Below are 17191 nucleotides of genomic sequence, written 5' to 3' on the forward strand. Positions count from 1 at the left end.
GTTCTCACCTACATCGTCCACATGGGACGACTCGGGAACTCAACTCCTACCCCGGGCAGCTCACCTATCCCCTTATGCCCAGGGGAAAGGTATCAAGCCGTTTTACAGCTGATGCTAGCTGTCAAAACGGCTTTTACGCTGAAACAGGCGGGAGGCAGCAAACAGCTGCTTCCAACGAGGTCGCTTGCCACCGGAAGTCCGCATTAGTTTAATTCTTGTTACCAAGTTGGTTATAACTGAAGCCAGTTTATATTCTTGAGTAATTAGAAATCAGGAAAATCACTCAACAGTCTTTCACAATCCTGCTGTTGGTTTATTGTCCATATTTCTTATGCATATAAATTGCTGCAGTATAGCCGATATAACTACAATTTACAGAAATGGTAAATTGTACTTATATCTGCTATGCTGCAGAAATGGTTAATTGTAATTATATTTGCTGAAATATAACTGCTGAAACTAAAATACATCTTTCTTAGGATTAGTGATACTTAAAAATAGAAGTTGTTTCTGCTGAAAAATTAATGCCAAAAATTAATGCCAATTAATGTTCCTGTGTTACATTTTCTTACAGAATAGCAAACTTGAAGTTCATACATACATATCATGGAACCAATTCCCCCTGAATCTCAAAACCAAAGGTACTACTGATATTTTGTTCAGAAGTAATGATTTTAAAGACTACTGATGTGGTGAATAAATATGTTTGTACTGAAGATAATTTGTTTCTTTTCTGTAATATTGATTTAGTAGTTTTGTTTAGTAGTTATGTAGGCTGTCTGGAATTTGCAAACTAGTTATTTACAGTATATAATTATGGACACTAAGGTGAAATATCTGAACATTGGTCATCACCTTTTCTCCAACTATACCCAAATCAAATGTGTTAAATTCTAAAATGGTTCTATCTTTCAGAGGGGTTTGGGGAAAGATGCCATCCTTTAGTTTTCCTGCATCAAAATTTGCACTTTGGAATCCAGCTCCTATTGGAGAAAGCACTGTTTCTCACCTAAGTTATAGGTAAGACTTGTAATCTTTTAGGTTCAGCATTTTAGGTGTTTGGAAGCACCAAACATTTTTAGTGATTTTCTTCATTTCATCTACCAGTGATTGGGAACTGAGTTAATCCTTAAATAATACTGTATTCCTTCCAATTTATTATTTATTATTAGGTTATATAATGTAATATATCCATGGTAAGATTTGGAGTTCCATTTGCTGTATGTAAAGGACAGAATGTCAACATTGAAACATGGGTTTTCTTGGTGTGTACCTTGGACTAGGTAATAAAATAAACTAGAGTCAAATTTCGGGAAGGATCAAAGTGATGCTCCTAGAGCTTTTTAACTTTATTAACTTGTATGCCATTTCAATCACTGAAGTTGTTCTGAGACGCTTACTTTTTTTTTTAACAAGCCTGTAATCCCTTAATTTGGGGTAAAGTTAGGGCAACTAAATGAAGCTGAGCATTTACTGCCTGGATGTCCTTCCTGATGCCTATGTGGAATTCACAGCAGATATTTTCTCTTTGCACTAAGAGAGAAATACCTGTCGCTACCTAGAATTGAACTCTCAACCTTCTGAATTGGAGACAAGTGTTGTTACTACTAAGCCACCATGCTATTCTTCTTCTGAGAGGCTTACCTATTAGTGTAAAATATCAGCATAAGAAAAGAGCAAACAATAAATGCATCAGATTAGTGGGAGAAAATATCCTAATCAGAAGTCAAAATATTCTGTCAGGAAATGCATCACCTCATCCTACTCAGGGCCTATTGAAAGAGCTATGACAGTGATAGCGAACCTTTTAGAGATCGAGTGCCCAAACTGCAACCCCAAACCCACTTATGCATCGTCGGGTGCCGGGTGGGTGTGGCCCATTGGGTGGGTGTGGCCCATTGGGTGGGCGTGGCTGCGGTGGTAACAGCAAACTGGGTGGGACTAAAAAGTTCAATCAATCAATTCCAATTTTGCAAGATCTTTTTTTTCCCGCGAGAAGTTGAAATTGACTGATTGATTGAACCTTTTTTTTTTCTACACGGCGACGGAGGCCTAAAGCGAAAAGGTTTTATAAAACCTAGCTGAAGGCCTAGGACTGGAGTGACGGCGCGCGTGCCCACAGAGAGGGCTCTGAGTGCCGCCTCTGGCACCCGTGCCATAGGTTCGCCACCACTGAGCTATGATTTTTCAATTTTGTCCATACACAACAAGTTTTGAGCCATACAAACCTCACGGGAAATGCTGTTCTATAAATAAGTTGTAGCTGCAGTATATTTCCTAAATCCCACAAGTTAGCACAAGTGTGCCAACAATACCACATCTAATCAATTGGGCAAAAACAACAGGAAAAAGAGGTCCCAACATAATCGGACTGTAAGCCATGAAAGGTTTTATAGAAGACAACCAACATTCGAATTGTACCTGGAATCTTACTAGTAGCCAATGCAGCTCAGTAGGTAAAGATCTTACATGGGATATCCGCAACTACTATCTCTGCAGCCACCTTCTTGACCTATTGTAGCTTCTAAGTAGTTTTCAGGATATAGAATGCATTGTGGTCGACCAGATGGGAAGTGACTGAGATATAATAGCCTGAAATTGTTTCTTCAACTTCTATCCCATTGTTTTTTCCCCTGGTGGGCTGTTTTTCCTTGTAATTAATAGTTTTGGGGGATAGTTGAATGTCTTAGTTTGGTATGTTCATAAAGAGTAAATTCTGTTTCTGTTATCTCTTAGAAATCCTAAAGTAATAATTGCTGAAAAAACACTGCGGCTTGCCCATCGTCATGCTAAGCAAAGTAGAAAGAAGCCATTCACCTGTTTTTTAGTTGGCACTCTTGCGGTAGATGAAAGTAAGTATGCAAATATTCTATTTTTGATTGAATAAGTAAACCTTGTATACTTGTTTCTTCTTAACCTGTTATGACATAACACCAAGGAATAGAAAACATTGTACTGAACTTAGAATCTATTATTTGCAATTATGTGTTTCATCACTAAGCTGATTCTGCTTAATAATTATAAATGACTATCTTGAATTTATCATTCCCTTGGGTATATAAGTGACTCAAGGATGCTTCTCTACAACTCAGCTTTATTTTATATTTTTCTCCTCTTACATGGAAAGGAATTGAAGGTTTAAGTAATTTAAGCAAGAATATTTTATTGAGCTCTGTGGGGCATCAAAATAGGATGGTTTACAGTGCACAGGACTCCACATGATTGCTCTGAAAGCTGCTCCAGTGTATACATAAGTCATATATAAGAAAGAAATTGAAGCAGCTGTGCATACTAAGACAACAGGAAACTGCTTTTGAAGCAACCATGTGAACCCTGCAAAATTGCATCTGCTTTAATGAGTTGGAGGTGCGTCTTCATTTCTATTCTTATCTATTGTAGGCTACATTGAGTACTCTACCTGTTGTGGAATACATGGAATCAAAATTGGACCTTTTGTTTTTTACCGTATTTTGAGTGCATTCTAGCTACAGAGTTATAGTCATTCCAGTTCTTTGGAGCAGAGTTTGTCTAGATAAGGGGTAGGCAACCTTGGCTCTTTTATGACTCGTGGACTTCAACTCCCAGAATTCCTGAGCCAGCATGGCTCAGCATGGAAACCTCTCCCTTTCTCCTCAGCATGGCTGGCTCAGGAATTCTGGGAGTTGAAGTCCACAAGTCATAAAAGAGCCAAGGTTGCCTATCCCTAGATAGGCAGCCAAGGTTGCCTATCCCTAGATAGGCAGCCAAGGTTGCCTATCTAGATTTTGGCACTGGTAATAGTAACAGGGATAGCATCTATGAAATAAAAATTGAAAGCATATTAATTGTCCTAATTTTCTGGCATAGATGGTGAACGTGTATTGCTAACAGTAGACCGTTTTGATCCTGGTCGTGAAGAACCAAATGGTTTGGGAAAAATTCCCACAGCACCTCTTCCTGGAGACTTTTTCATCCCATGCAGAATTGGTGCTTGGGAATGTTCATCAAGTGATACCATAGTACACACTTTTGAGGATTTTAACGTAGCGTTTAAGGTAAGAATTTGGGGAACATTCTTTTTATTCTTTAGGAGGATATCTTGTCTTGACTGTATAGTATTTCAGTCTCTAGTTATATCCCTATATCACGGCTTCCCAACCGGGGGTGCTCGCAACCCCTGGGGGTACGAGACAATATTCCAGGGGATGTGAAAACTTGGGTTTTCAAAATTATAGTGTATATGCATAATTCGTTGTCATTATTTCAAACTTTTGTAAGGGGTGCGAGAATATATCAGAAGTGTTTTAGGGGTGCGAGGTGTAGAAAAGGTTGGGAGCCCCATTGCCCTATATTATTAAAAGAATGATTGCATATTTGAACAGATAAAATTGTTATAGACTCTCAATATCCTTTTCTGTATTGTTCATATTTTCTGACACTCTCCTTGGTGGCAGAAGCTGAGATAAGAACAATTGAAATATCATCCCTACTGTTTTGGGTGTTCTTTTCAACTGTGTTGAAACATGTGGAGTGTGCCTATGAAATGGTGCTATTTGTGATGTCTTTCCCTGTTTTGAACAATTTGATACTTCTGTTTGAGATTCATTTTGATACTTTCTTACTATAGATGCTGCATCAGAATCTGAACAGCCAAGATTCTTTGGAACTTTCCAAACTGCTGACCTTAAGAGTTCACATCTCTTCAGTGGAGAATATGGATAACTTAAATTTTGATTTTCACTGGGCAGCAGTTACAGTAGCCAATGTTTTAAAATTTACTCCTATGAAGCCTATTCCAATAATTCCTACAGCCCTTGCTAGAAACCTAAGTAGCAATATGAGTATTGCACACATTCAAGGAACTTACAAATATGGGTAAGTTAATTTGAGTTTGGCAATATCTATTTGTGATTCATTCAAGAGTGCAGTTTTTCATTGAATGCTTTCTAAGGGTTCCGGTTCTTAAATAAAATTAAAGAGCCAGTTTGATATAGTAGTTAAAAGCACTGGATTAGAAACAGCAGACTATGTGTTCTCGTTTTGTCTTAAAGACAAAGCCATCTGGAAAATATGCACACTGACCATTTTTTGTTTCAGAAGGTACTGAAAAAAATATTACGCAAAATTGTTCTCTTAACATTGTATGTGCAGTCTGTTGTGTGAAGCTTGTACATTTCTCTTACATATAAAATGTGAATAATTCCTTCATATGTTTATCTCCTTTATTTGCTACTTCTCTGGCAAAAGCTTTTTGCTAGTTTCTTTAAAATATTTTTTGTTAAAAAAGGTCATTTGTTTTACTTGCAGCTATCTTTCAATGGATCAAACAAGGAAACTTCTTCTAATTCTGGAATCAGACCCCAAAGCATGTACATTGCCACTGATTGGCATGTAAGTATTTGGGTGATGAGCTTTATTCCTTAAAAACTTTCTTGATTTGAATTAGTATTATGAGAAATATTTGCAGTATATTTCCAGATTACCTCAGATAGTCAGTCCAGATTTTATTTCTATATGATATGCAAGTGTTGTAATATGAGTGTTCAGAAGTATTTTTGCTCCTCTATTCCTCTAGCTGGCTGAGTGGACTAGTTCACATTCACAATCCACAAGTTTCGGCCTTTTGTCTGCGATACTTATACAGCTCATCAATCCAAGAGAGGTAATTATAATTAAAATTACTTCTTATCAATTAATAGTAATAAGGATTTTTTTCTTACCGTTAAACAGTAATAGGGATTTTAATTTATTGGCCTTTTTATTATAGTATTTTATGTTTGATTGCTAAAATAACCACAATATATAATCGAAAAGGTCATTAAAATAGATAGTTAAAATAAATGGTAAACAAATCAGAATTGGTAGATAGCATAAAACACTATTAAATATTTCAGGCAATTAAAAAAAGTTCCTCAGAAAGAACAATATATAGTTGTAATATATAATGTAGAAATATGCAAGAATAAACAAAACGGATTTCTCGACCATAGAAAACGTACTGTACTGTTTTTGTATTGTACCGTTTTAGAAAGTGGGATAGAACAAATCCAGCCAGATGCCCGTGCCCAGTAGCATCTTATTGGAGAGGTTTTCTAAAATATGATCTGAGCTAAACTTTTTAAATGGTTGGAGCTGGGTCAAAGAGTCAAGTATTTTATAGGAACACAGAGCAATGCTTTGCTTGCCCCATTGCAAATACAGAATAAATTCATTTGGAATTAGATGGCATCATCCTGCATTCTGACTTGCATGCATTTATTGCTTTACAAACTATAGGAGTATAATAGTTTTGCATAGTAGTCCAGGAAGATAATGTAATCTTACTGTTTAATCATTTTATGATAAATAATGACAATGCTATACAGACAGTGATTGAGACTCTAGAATGGTTAGCTAAATATTGTACTATATTTTTAAAAACATGCTAAATTCCCCTCAACATTTATAATGGCTTGGTTTATTGGTTGGTTTGTTTATTCAATTTGTATATAGCCGCTCATCTCAAACTAATGACTCTTGGGAGCGAACAATTTATGTTGTTGCATGGAAATTCTGAATTTGTGATTTTTCCATTGCTTTGTGTATGGAATATTTTTCTTCTTTTTAGGGTATTCTCTGAAACGGGAAGATTTCTTGTAGTTCTTTTTGCTCTGAATCATAAAGATCCAAAGTTTTATGAATGCTTTCCTTATGATGGGCGTACCGAACTAGACTTCCAGCTACTTACATGCAAAGAAACGTTACATCTGTTCAAAGTAAGTTGCTTGACTTCTTATCATGCTGGATATGAAATAGCATGGCCCTACTTTGTTTCTAAGATCAAAATATATCAAAATATGCAATAACTGGAATGCATATATATTCAAATTATGAAATGGTTTTGTTTATGACTTCAAATGTCCTTAACTTTCCAGTAAGCACAATCTCTTAATTTTAAATGGAATTTTCTTCCAAAAGTAGCAGCTGCTTTTGAAATTTCACCAGGAAAGAACAAATTTAGGATTAAGACTGGAGATCTAGATCTAGATTTAAATTATTACTTAACGTGAGATATTTACTCTTGATCTAGTCATTCTTTCTATCCTAATCTATCTTATAGGTTTAAAAAGAAAAGAATATAGGTGGAGACTCTTGGCAACTACCTGATTTTTGTGTGGAGAAAGAAAAAGAAAAATTACGGGATCTGAAAAGAATAGTTTAGCTTTTTTATTTCAAGACTAATCATAAAATATGTTGGGACATATCTTAGAAAAGTTGCATTTTGAATAATTTACATATTCTAAAAGGTTTAACCATAGTTTCTACGAGCCAAACTAGAAAATAGGTTTGTGGGATGATTGCTGTTGATGAAAGGGGTAAGCTGTATAATCCTTTATTTCTCTCAATTTAGAAAGATTAATAGATCGTTATTTCAATTAGGATTACTTATTTTGCATCATTTTTCTGATTACCAGCATAGTAATTATAACTCCTGTAGAGAACAACCTCACAAGATTGAGAAGCAAATAGAAATATTTCAATAGGACTTCTGTGTTTTATTTTTTTATTTAGCTTTCTTAATTTGGAAACATCTTTTCTTGGCCAATTTGCAATGGAAAGTCTGCTGAAACTCTATTTTTCATATATTTTTATATTATATCTAACGTGATTGTTAGAAAATTACAGCAGTAATGGTTTCCCAATTTTTACTTCTATACTACACCTAATATAATTGTTAGAAAATTGCAGCAATAATGTTCTTTAAATTTTTACTTCATCTTTTACCTCATCACTTTATGGCATTCTCTGTAGTAGTCATGAATCCCCTACATACAGGTACATAAAAACTTTCAGGCAATAAATAGTCAGCACCACTATTGTTTGATGCAGAGTTAGGCACTTTTGTTGTGATTAGACTGTCCAGCTTAGGATCTATATGTATTTCATTTCAGGATGTAGAACCTTCAGATAAATACCCTATCCAGTTTGAACTGAACTCACAAAATATAAATGCAGAAACAGAATTCTTCAGCAAAATTTCAAAAAACATTTCCATAAACAGGTGAGTCATTTTTAAAATTCTTCTTGCAAGTAATCTGTACTATTTGTTTGCTTCTGTACAATTCAGTCACTTCCAAAATTTTTACTGTAACTTGCAATAAATAACAATTTTCAATAAGAATAATTAGTAGCTATCAGGTGTTCCTGTCTGCTGCCATGTGAAATCGTCCAGAAAAGTAGGAGATAAGACAATAGGATTTCTTGGATTGTTAATGTCATTAATATAATAAGCTGTAATTTATTATCCAAAAGTAGACTACCCAAGAGATATCAGGCAATATGTGTGTATTTGCATTGTAGATTTTACTTTCTAATCTCACAGTATAAATTTTCTTTAATGAAGAGACTGTATTAGGAGAAACACTATTCCTGTAACCAAGAAACAAACATAATATTTGTTAATAAAATAAAAAAATTAAGAGACAATAAGATGTATATGCTTTACTTAATTTGTTTACAAACAGTTGTTCAACTTTCTCTTTTTAATAGTGATCATAAAATGTGTAAATTGCCATGACATGTCAATGAGTTACAGACAGTATTTAAAATTCTATGTTATAAAATGGGATATTGTATATAATAATAAGAATATTTAAAAATCTGTCTGATACCCGTGATTATTTGTAATATGTCAGAGGAGTAAAAAATAGATACCAAAGTTGTTTTTTACTAGTAATATATATTTTTTATATAGTTTGTCCCTAGATTGCTCACCTAATAAACTTTCTGTCAGTGATCATGACTCTGGTGTGGAAGATGATGCATCTCCAAGACCTTTTCCCCGTCCTCATCCCATCAATCAAAAGGTATATTCTAGATTTCTCGTCTGAAGCCAGTCACAGTAAATTAGCTTTGTAGTGTTTATTTTGAGTAACTAATATTATTCAGGTTCAGCGTTCTTACAAATAAGTGTTCTGTCATAATCCTGCCACTAGGTTGTACTACAGGACTCTTAACCCTTTATTGCTGCAACTGCATCTTCAAATTAAGTTTGAAGAAGACACTTCCTTTAGGACTCTGCATAATTATGCTATGGGAATATATGCAAAAAATAGTAAACTAGCTGAACCATGGCAAAATTACTTGACTTAATTAAATAGGGAGGTGTTCTCACAACATACCGACACAAGAGCTAGCAAAAGTGTGAACTATACCAATATGCTTATTAAGAACTTAAATGAATGCTAACTGAATTGAAATTGATTGGTTTTGTTTCTTCTTATTGCTAAACTGGCAGTGAATCAGTAATAGAAAATCAGTAGCTGCAAACATTAGATTTTATAGTGTTACATTGAGTAAAGCATTTTTACAGTGCCTTTTTCTTCTTGTTCTCCTCACATTAAGCACTTGCACTTATGTATTTCATGTGTGTGTGTGTGTGTGTGTGTGTGTGTGTGTGTGTGTGTGTGTGTGTGTGACTTATATTTGAGACTGCTAGTGTAGCACAAAGACGCCTCATTGGAGGGCTTGGAAGGGTATCATATTTTAGGCCTCCTTGAAGAGACATATTTCTTTATGTGTACATATTATCTTATTAATTCTCTTTGCACTTCTATTCAGAGTGTAGATGATAAGAGAAAAATACTTCAGATTAATTTGGTAAATTAATAATTCATAAATATATATATTTTTAACTGGTTTCCAGATGACTGAGATCCATCCTTCAGTTCCTGAACTGTCCATTGTACTTGAAGGCATCTCCACAGAATCTGTACCAACATCTAAATATGCTTTGATTAAAAATCAACCTTCAATTGTACACCAACCTGCTAAGATGGCATATTCTGTAGCGCATGTTCCCCAGCACCCTCGGAGCTCTGATGCTGGGAGACAGATCTTTACTTTGGATGCCAGAGAGCCTCCTCCAAAGCAAATACCAAGTCATCTGAAACACAGGATTCCATCTTTAAAACCTTGCAAAGGAATGCAACCTCCACTACAACTGCAGTCCAGTGCAGCTGGCTCTCAAGCAAAAAAGGGTTGCGTAGCTGCTTCTCCTTCAATATCCTGTAACGATATTGAAAATACACCCCTGCATCAACATGGCATTCCTTCTGAAAGACCCTTGGCAAATAGTGACGATGTTCCACAGAAAGGAGAACTTTCCACTAATGGCTTTTCAGCACAAAAATCTAACCAACCCCCTGTGGTTTCCCAGTATCCCTGGCATACTTGTACACTATCACCATCTTATCTGAGAAGACCCCTGGGAGTTCGGGTACCAATTCAAGGTCCATCCTGCTGTTCTCCTTGTATTTGCAACTGTCAGCAGTATGGCCCTATGCAATATAGTCCAGCAAATGTTTGGCAAGGCTTATGTAACGACAGCCCTGAAAACCGTTCAGGTCCTACCCAGGAGAGTACAAAATTAATGTTCCATCAGAATCCAGAATGTGTAAATGGTGGCTGCAATCCAGTGTGTGCCACAGGTAGCCCTGTGGGTATAGGCCACCATGGAATAATAGGGAATTGTTCTCCTGTTAATAATAACACATCTACTGCAGTAAGAATGTCATCTCCAATAAATCCTGGTAATACACAGTCACATACAACCCATTCAGCTTGTATGTACCTCCCTGCTGCAAATACAGTATCGGATAATGAAATGGTGGACTTATCTTCAGATGTTTACAGAATTCTTGCTGAACAGCATAGGCAAATCAAGCTGCTACAGGCTCAGGTTGGTTGGGTTATTTCAATGATCTATTTGGCTTTGTTACTGAAGTATACTTGCTCTTTGACATGATTGCTGTGACTTTCAAGCTGGAACTTAGGAGTTTCTGTTTCAATCTCCTCTGAGGCAAATAGAAGTTTTAATGTAACTGGATAGTACTGTGTTTTTATTGTTAACATTTCTTATGCTGGAAAGTCAATAGAAGCCAGCTAAATTAATGATTTTTTTTAATTTCAACTACCTATTTCTGTGTGCTGTGGTATGGTGCCCTAAGTGACTTTAAAATACTGCCTTGTGTAGTTCATAGAAAGGAAAATAGTCTTAAATATTTATATAGGGTAAATAGTTATCAAGTAATTTATACTAATTGGTTCTTTTATCCAGGCTGTTCAGTTAACACAGATTTTGTTTACAGATTCAGCAGCTTTTAGAGGCTCAAACTGTTCAGTCCTGTGCTTCCAGATCCATAGAAAACAATAGCATACAGTCTGAGAAGCAAGTAGAATTTGTTGCCATGGAAACCCAGTCTTCTCCAGGGTTACACATGAAGAAAAGTATCAGCATTGCAGTGAGTACAGGTAATGTTTTATTGTACATTTTCTTTAAATGACACTAAACTCAGGGGAAAATGCTAAACATTGGAGCCATTTTGTTCTGTTTGTTCATAGCATATGGTGTATCTGCCCTTTAGTCTCTGCAGAAACTTGCTTAGTGCCCCATACTATAGTATAACATTATGCTTCAGATTTATAATTTTATAAAATAACTGGATCGTTTAACTTAGTTTGCTCATAACTAACACAAAGCAAATGTCAACATGTTTTTTTTTAAAAAAAAATCCTTCCGGCTATATTTTCACTTTGACACACTGGGCCTCTTACTAAAGAGGTATTTTCTAATGGGATCATAGAACCCTCAGTCCTAGTTAGAATTATTTATGCAAGTTTTAGGATTACAGACCAGCACCGCATACAAAGACAAACTGGTGATAGATCACCATTTTTCAGTTGTTTAACAAATGTTGCATGCTCAGTAAGAATTTGCTAGTACAGTAATCAGATCAGTTTATATCAGTAATGGAGTAAGTGCACTGTAAACTGTGCAAAAGTTGTTTCAAGATGTGTATCACAGCGTACAGTGCAGCAGCCTAGTTTATGTTGTACAATATTTTTATTCGACTTGCTATAGGTGCTAGCTTGTTTTGGAATACCCCTTTGGAAAAGAAGAAAGAGTCTGTGAAAGAAGATGAAGTTGAAATTTCCAATGAAGACATTACTATTTCTATGAGTGCAGAAAAGTACAGCAGTCAAGCAAGCATTGCCTCTTCATTAAAAGCTGTTGATATACCCAGCTTTGTTGATAGTGTCCATATTGTTGAAGGAGGAACTAATCAGTCTTCTGCAGGCCTCTGGTAATTTTTTTAAGTTGAAATATTCTTTCTGATTTTTAAATTTTGCATAAATCTTTTATGTTCAAGTCACCTCTGGGTTTTTTTTTTCCAGAACTTAAGCTAGTATTTTAATTGACTTGTATAAATACCAGATTGGTTTGGTTCAGCTCTATTTTTGTGTCTTCAGTAATATACTATATTACTGTACCTTAATATACTTCTAGCATATATTACTCATAGGTAGCAGCCTGGATTGGTTGGATTGGATTGAACTGTTCTGCACTATGACATCACATGCATTTAAACGTCAAAATAAGTTGCCTATATATTTTCTATATTTGCCCCCTATTGAAAATCTAACATTTTAATCCTAAGAATAGAAGCAGCTTGATTCAAAAATATTGTTTGGATTTGAGTCCAGATAGCTATTTTCTTCATAGTAGTTGTTTTAAATGAATTATATAGCAATTTCTGTAGCAATATAGAATCAATATTTTGATTCTAGCTCTAACTTGGACAGTTTCCCAACTTGTTTTTAAGGGCTGCATTCCATTTGTGAAGATCTGCTCCTATGTTTTCAGTCTCAGTAGGTCTCAAAAATTGGGACAGCATTAAATATGAAAAATATGAGGGGGCACAATTTAAGAAGTTCATTTTATGCGTGCCAGCCACATTTTTGGTACCATAATATATTCATAATGAGAGGTTTTATTCACATTAATCCTTTGTGTGATTGTGAATACTCTAGTTTCTAGTCTCTGTTTCTTGGAAGCCTCAACTTATAGTCAGGGAAACATTAATAGATGCAATCTGTACACTTTCTCCAGTATACAGGCGTTGAGAACAGACTTGCTTTGCAAGGAGCTATCTATCCATGTTCCTTGTCCTGATCAAAATAAAATTGTAACTTGAGAGTAGTTGAAAACATATTTTTCATGCACGGATAATATTAATGAATCCCAGATGCACTCCAAAAGAAAACTTGGATTTAAACCATTGTTTGACATATGCAGTTACTCATAAAACATTCAACAGAAAATATTTATTTTAATAACTGGAAAATTTCATATATTCAAGTTATATACTGATGGGAATACTACTATTAGCTTCTAGTCATGATTATGAAATATTACTTGCAGTAAGTGAAGATGAACACTTAAGTCATTTCCATTCTAAAAACATAATAAATGTTCTGACATGTGAGAGTTGGATGATAATCTTAAAGAATTGGGAAAATATGAGATGTAGTTTAAGATGTAAATTCCTCTACAATGATATATATATTGATAGTTTAATTCAAACCATGTCTGTTTTTACTAATAGTAATGGACCACTTGCCACAGGAATTGACCAAGCTTCACTGCAGAACGAAAATGGTAACAAATGTTTTCAAAGAAGTACTGTGGAAGGAACTGACAATAATTTTGAGCCAACTGATAAACAAAATTTTGAGTGTCCCATTACTACCCCACCAAATGTATCACCAGATGATCAAAAAATTTATCACGATATATTAGTAAGTTTTGTTTGCTAAATATAACTTAATTCAAGTGTTTAACAGTGCTGACACCATACATCAATTTGTTTCTGATTTTTTTTTAAAGTACTTAGTAGTAAAGTCTTTATTATCCACACATCTTGAATTTTCATGCTTTCCTTGAAGTGCTTAATAGGATATATCCAGTTTATTGTTAATATTTCAGAACTGCATTCTGCTGCTTACATGATTATTTCTTTACAAAAAGTAGTGTGGGACAAAATAGTAGGTTAAGTTGCATGATTATTTAAAATTAAACAGAATTACGATATTTAAATGTAAACTTGAATAGATTACTTCTAAATGTATACATTCTAAAGCCTTGTGCTAAAATCTGTTTAACTGTAAGCTAATGACATTAGTTGTGCATCTATGATGTGAGAGCTAGAAATAAATTGCTTACAGGTTTGCCTATGGTGATATGAATACATTGTCAACATGCTATGAATTCCTATGGAGATGCCATCTTGCAGTTTTATTCATCCAGTGTTATCTTCTTGTTTGTAATATTTCTATAGGGTCAAGTAAATCGATTTTTGAAGGAATCTTCTGATGAAAGCAGTCCTTCTCTGAGAGAGGATCTAATTAAAGATGAATGTACTACATCCTTAAAAATAAACAAGGCACAAAAAAGAGACTCAACATCAGACATGGTCCTAAGAGATAAAGATAGTGTTCTAACTGCAACCTTGAAGCAATTAAGAAACCTTGGAGTAGATTTTGATTCTCCTAAGAAGATGAACAATGTACACAAAGTGGAGAATGCTGGGTAATGGCAATTTATTGATTTTTATTTATTGCTAGGTTTTATTTAATACCTCAGTCAAGTCAACTCTGAGCTGCATAAAACCAACAAATCAATTGATGTGTTGATCATATCCTATACCAGTGATGGCGGACCTTTTAGAGACTGAGTGCCCAAAAACCGCCCCCACCATGCCTCCCTGCCCACCCCCGCTCCACCCCAATCTGCTCACTCCGCCCCTGCCCCACTCCCCGAGCCACCCACCACCTCCACAGCTTGCCACAGCAGATTGCCCAGGCGGTCCAGCAGCGCCATGGCGGTCACGTCCTCCTCCCACGCCCCATAGCATCATCTCCATGCGACGGGGTACAAGGGCGGAGTCTTGTCCCCGCTGCCCGGCTGCCATGTCAGGGGAGATTCTCCGAGGGGGCTGCTGATGAGGGGGCATGCCCAAAGAGAGGGCTCTGCGTGCCGCCTCTGGCACGCGTGCCATAGGTTTGCCACCATGGCTATAGATACTCCTGCTTCCATGCATTATTATGCTCCAGCTATACTGGGATGGTCTTCCTTGTAATTTAAATCAGATTCTGTAGCATTAAGCAGTATTTTAAGCTGCTCTAGTGAGGAATGAGTAGTCAATAATTTATGTTACATGGGAACAAAATCTTGTTAGGTTCTCCAGAACACATTTTATGATCAGCTGGGTATTAATAAATTGAATAAATGGCCATGTACACACTTATTTAAATGTGTCTTTTTCTTTTCTAGGGTATTGGCTTGTATTAATCCTGAAGCAATAGTCCCAGGATTAAACTGTATCTCTTTTGCTAATGTTGGTATGAGTGGCTTAACGCCCACTGGAGCAGACCTGAGCATGGAGGCAAATGCTATTGCTCTCAAGTACCTCAGTGAAAATCAGCTGTCACAGCTTTCTTTAAGTCAGTCAAGCCACAGAAGTTCTGTGGCTTCATCTTTACAGACTCTCCTGCAAACTAATACAGAGAAGTCTTTGATGGGCCTTGGTTTGATTTCGCCTGGCAACATGTCTTTCGCCACCAAGAGATACATGAGGAGGTATGGCCTCTTACAAAGCAGTGATGGTAGTGATGATGAAGAGGAGCAACCATCTGAGACCTACAAGAGGAAAGAGAGGCAAGAGCCTGTTCTGCACTTGGATTTCAACCCTGTTTTGGAGGGCTTTGCTTCCTGGGAAGGCTCTCCTGAAAGAACTGGTGAGAAGCAGATTACTTTGGATCCAACGCACTGTGAAACTGAATCGTCTTGTCACCGGCTGCATTCAGAAGGGCCCGTCTTCAGAAATGTTACGAATGCTGTTTTGCCACCCAGAATCCTGCACCAGATTAATGAAACTCCGCACCCTTTTTTAAAGGATTTAAAGCCAAAAATGAAACTTTTGCCCGGAGAAGCAGAATTTACACGGCGTCCAGACAAAGAAAATCTAAATGTTCACATTGTGACTGGAACTCCACAAGCTCCCTCCGTTGATAATTTAAATCAAGCAGAAAATTTTAATTTAGTGGGCACTTTTCTCGATGTAAAACAACTCAGACAGCTACCAAAGTTATTCTGACCTCTATACAAATTACTGGCATCCTCTTTTCTTTCTTTTCTCGTGGTTCAGAAAAATCAAGAGATACTACTGGCTAAATATAACTTAATTTTTTTCTTGGCAATAAATAAATGGGTGAGTGGTTCCTAATTTCATATTGAGAAATACAACCGCTTGGGTCTCACAATAAATTTAGGTCTTTATGCATACTAGAATATATTTACAATCCAAAGGGTCATTGAATATAATCAGGATACTATGTAGAATATTTTTAAAGATGTTGATTTATTGTTTATTAAATGCAACAAGAATGAAATGATCCACAGTGGAGCAGACAGTGAGTTTAAAGCAAGCTTGATTTGAGGTGTTTACCAGCTTTAACTCTTATTTTATGAATTTGAAATAAAATGTCCTATGGTTATTTGTAACAAGTGCAATTAGGAAACAAAACTAGGTTGACAAATGATAACCATCTTATGTGTTTGACCTGCCATAAACTTCGAACATTATATTTTGTAGTTCCTGATTTGTTTAATACTTTGTGTGCTGAAATAAAATGTGCTAAACTATTTTTGTAATGTGCCAATTTTTAGTGCTATAAAAATATAATTAAACATAATTTGGTTTACTTTATGTCTCTATAAACCAAGAGGCTTCACACTTATATTAAATATGCTTAAGATGGGTGAACAAGGGATTTGAACAGCCAAAGATAAGCTCTCATCACTGCTTTTCCTTACTTCTGAAGAGAGGGCATTTTCAGGATTACAAGCCAAACTAAATAAAATATCCTTGGTTTGGGAAAAGTCTGCTTTACATTCAAATCTCCTTAGGTGCGGATACCTTAAATTCAGGGCACACTTAACACCCTGTCAAATTATAAAATATTTATTAAAGTAATGCAAGGAGGAATAGATTGGCACATGCTAAGAGATTATGCACACAAGCATTATGCATATGTTATTGAGTGTTTGGCTCTCACTAACTTATGCTGCTTACTCATATAGGGGCATTTACATGGTTGATAGTACAGTGATCAGCCTGCCAAGCGAGCTAAGGATCTCCTAGCTTTCCGCCGCGCCCTCAAGACATGGCTTTTTCAGCAAGCGGGTCTGGCCTAAGGTGAATTTTAAATAGGGACAATTTTAATGATTTTAATAAGACACAGCGACAAATATTTGTTTTTAATTGGTTTTATTGGGGATAATGTTTTATACTGTTTTAATATGCTGTGAGCCGCCCTGAGTCCTGTGGGG

General features: G+C 35.9%; 1 protein-coding gene across 1 annotated transcript in view; it reads left to right on the plus strand.

The window, feature by feature from the left end:
• STIL (STIL centriolar assembly protein) overlaps positions 1 to 16505 on the plus strand; it is a 20526-nt gene extending 4021 nt beyond the window's left edge. Inside the window, exons 2-17 of the mRNA XM_015812549.1 lie at positions 575 to 641; positions 916 to 1020; positions 2737 to 2852; positions 3847 to 4034; positions 4607 to 4854; positions 5287 to 5370; positions 5555 to 5641; positions 6587 to 6734; positions 7911 to 8020; positions 8714 to 8825; positions 9665 to 10699; positions 11109 to 11271; positions 11882 to 12104; positions 13407 to 13599; positions 14139 to 14389; positions 15134 to 16505. Coding sequence (XP_015668035.1) covers positions 607 to 641; positions 916 to 1020; positions 2737 to 2852; positions 3847 to 4034; positions 4607 to 4854; positions 5287 to 5370; positions 5555 to 5641; positions 6587 to 6734; positions 7911 to 8020; positions 8714 to 8825; positions 9665 to 10699; positions 11109 to 11271; positions 11882 to 12104; positions 13407 to 13599; positions 14139 to 14389; positions 15134 to 15956 — 3921 coding nt within the window. The 5' untranslated portion in view covers positions 575 to 606 and the 3' untranslated portion in view covers positions 15957 to 16505. The remainder of the gene's footprint in view (positions 1 to 574; positions 642 to 915; positions 1021 to 2736; positions 2853 to 3846; positions 4035 to 4606; positions 4855 to 5286; positions 5371 to 5554; positions 5642 to 6586; positions 6735 to 7910; positions 8021 to 8713; positions 8826 to 9664; positions 10700 to 11108; positions 11272 to 11881; positions 12105 to 13406; positions 13600 to 14138; positions 14390 to 15133) is intronic.
• Positions 16506 to 17191: the final 686 nt, after the last annotated feature.

This window comes from Protobothrops mucrosquamatus, unplaced genomic scaffold (genome assembly GCF_001527695.2).
Source record: "Protobothrops mucrosquamatus isolate PMUCROS unplaced genomic scaffold, P.Mucros_1.0 scaffold95, whole genome shotgun sequence".
In the NCBI taxonomy this organism is placed as follows: Eukaryota; Metazoa; Chordata; class Lepidosauria; order Squamata; family Viperidae; genus Protobothrops; species Protobothrops mucrosquamatus.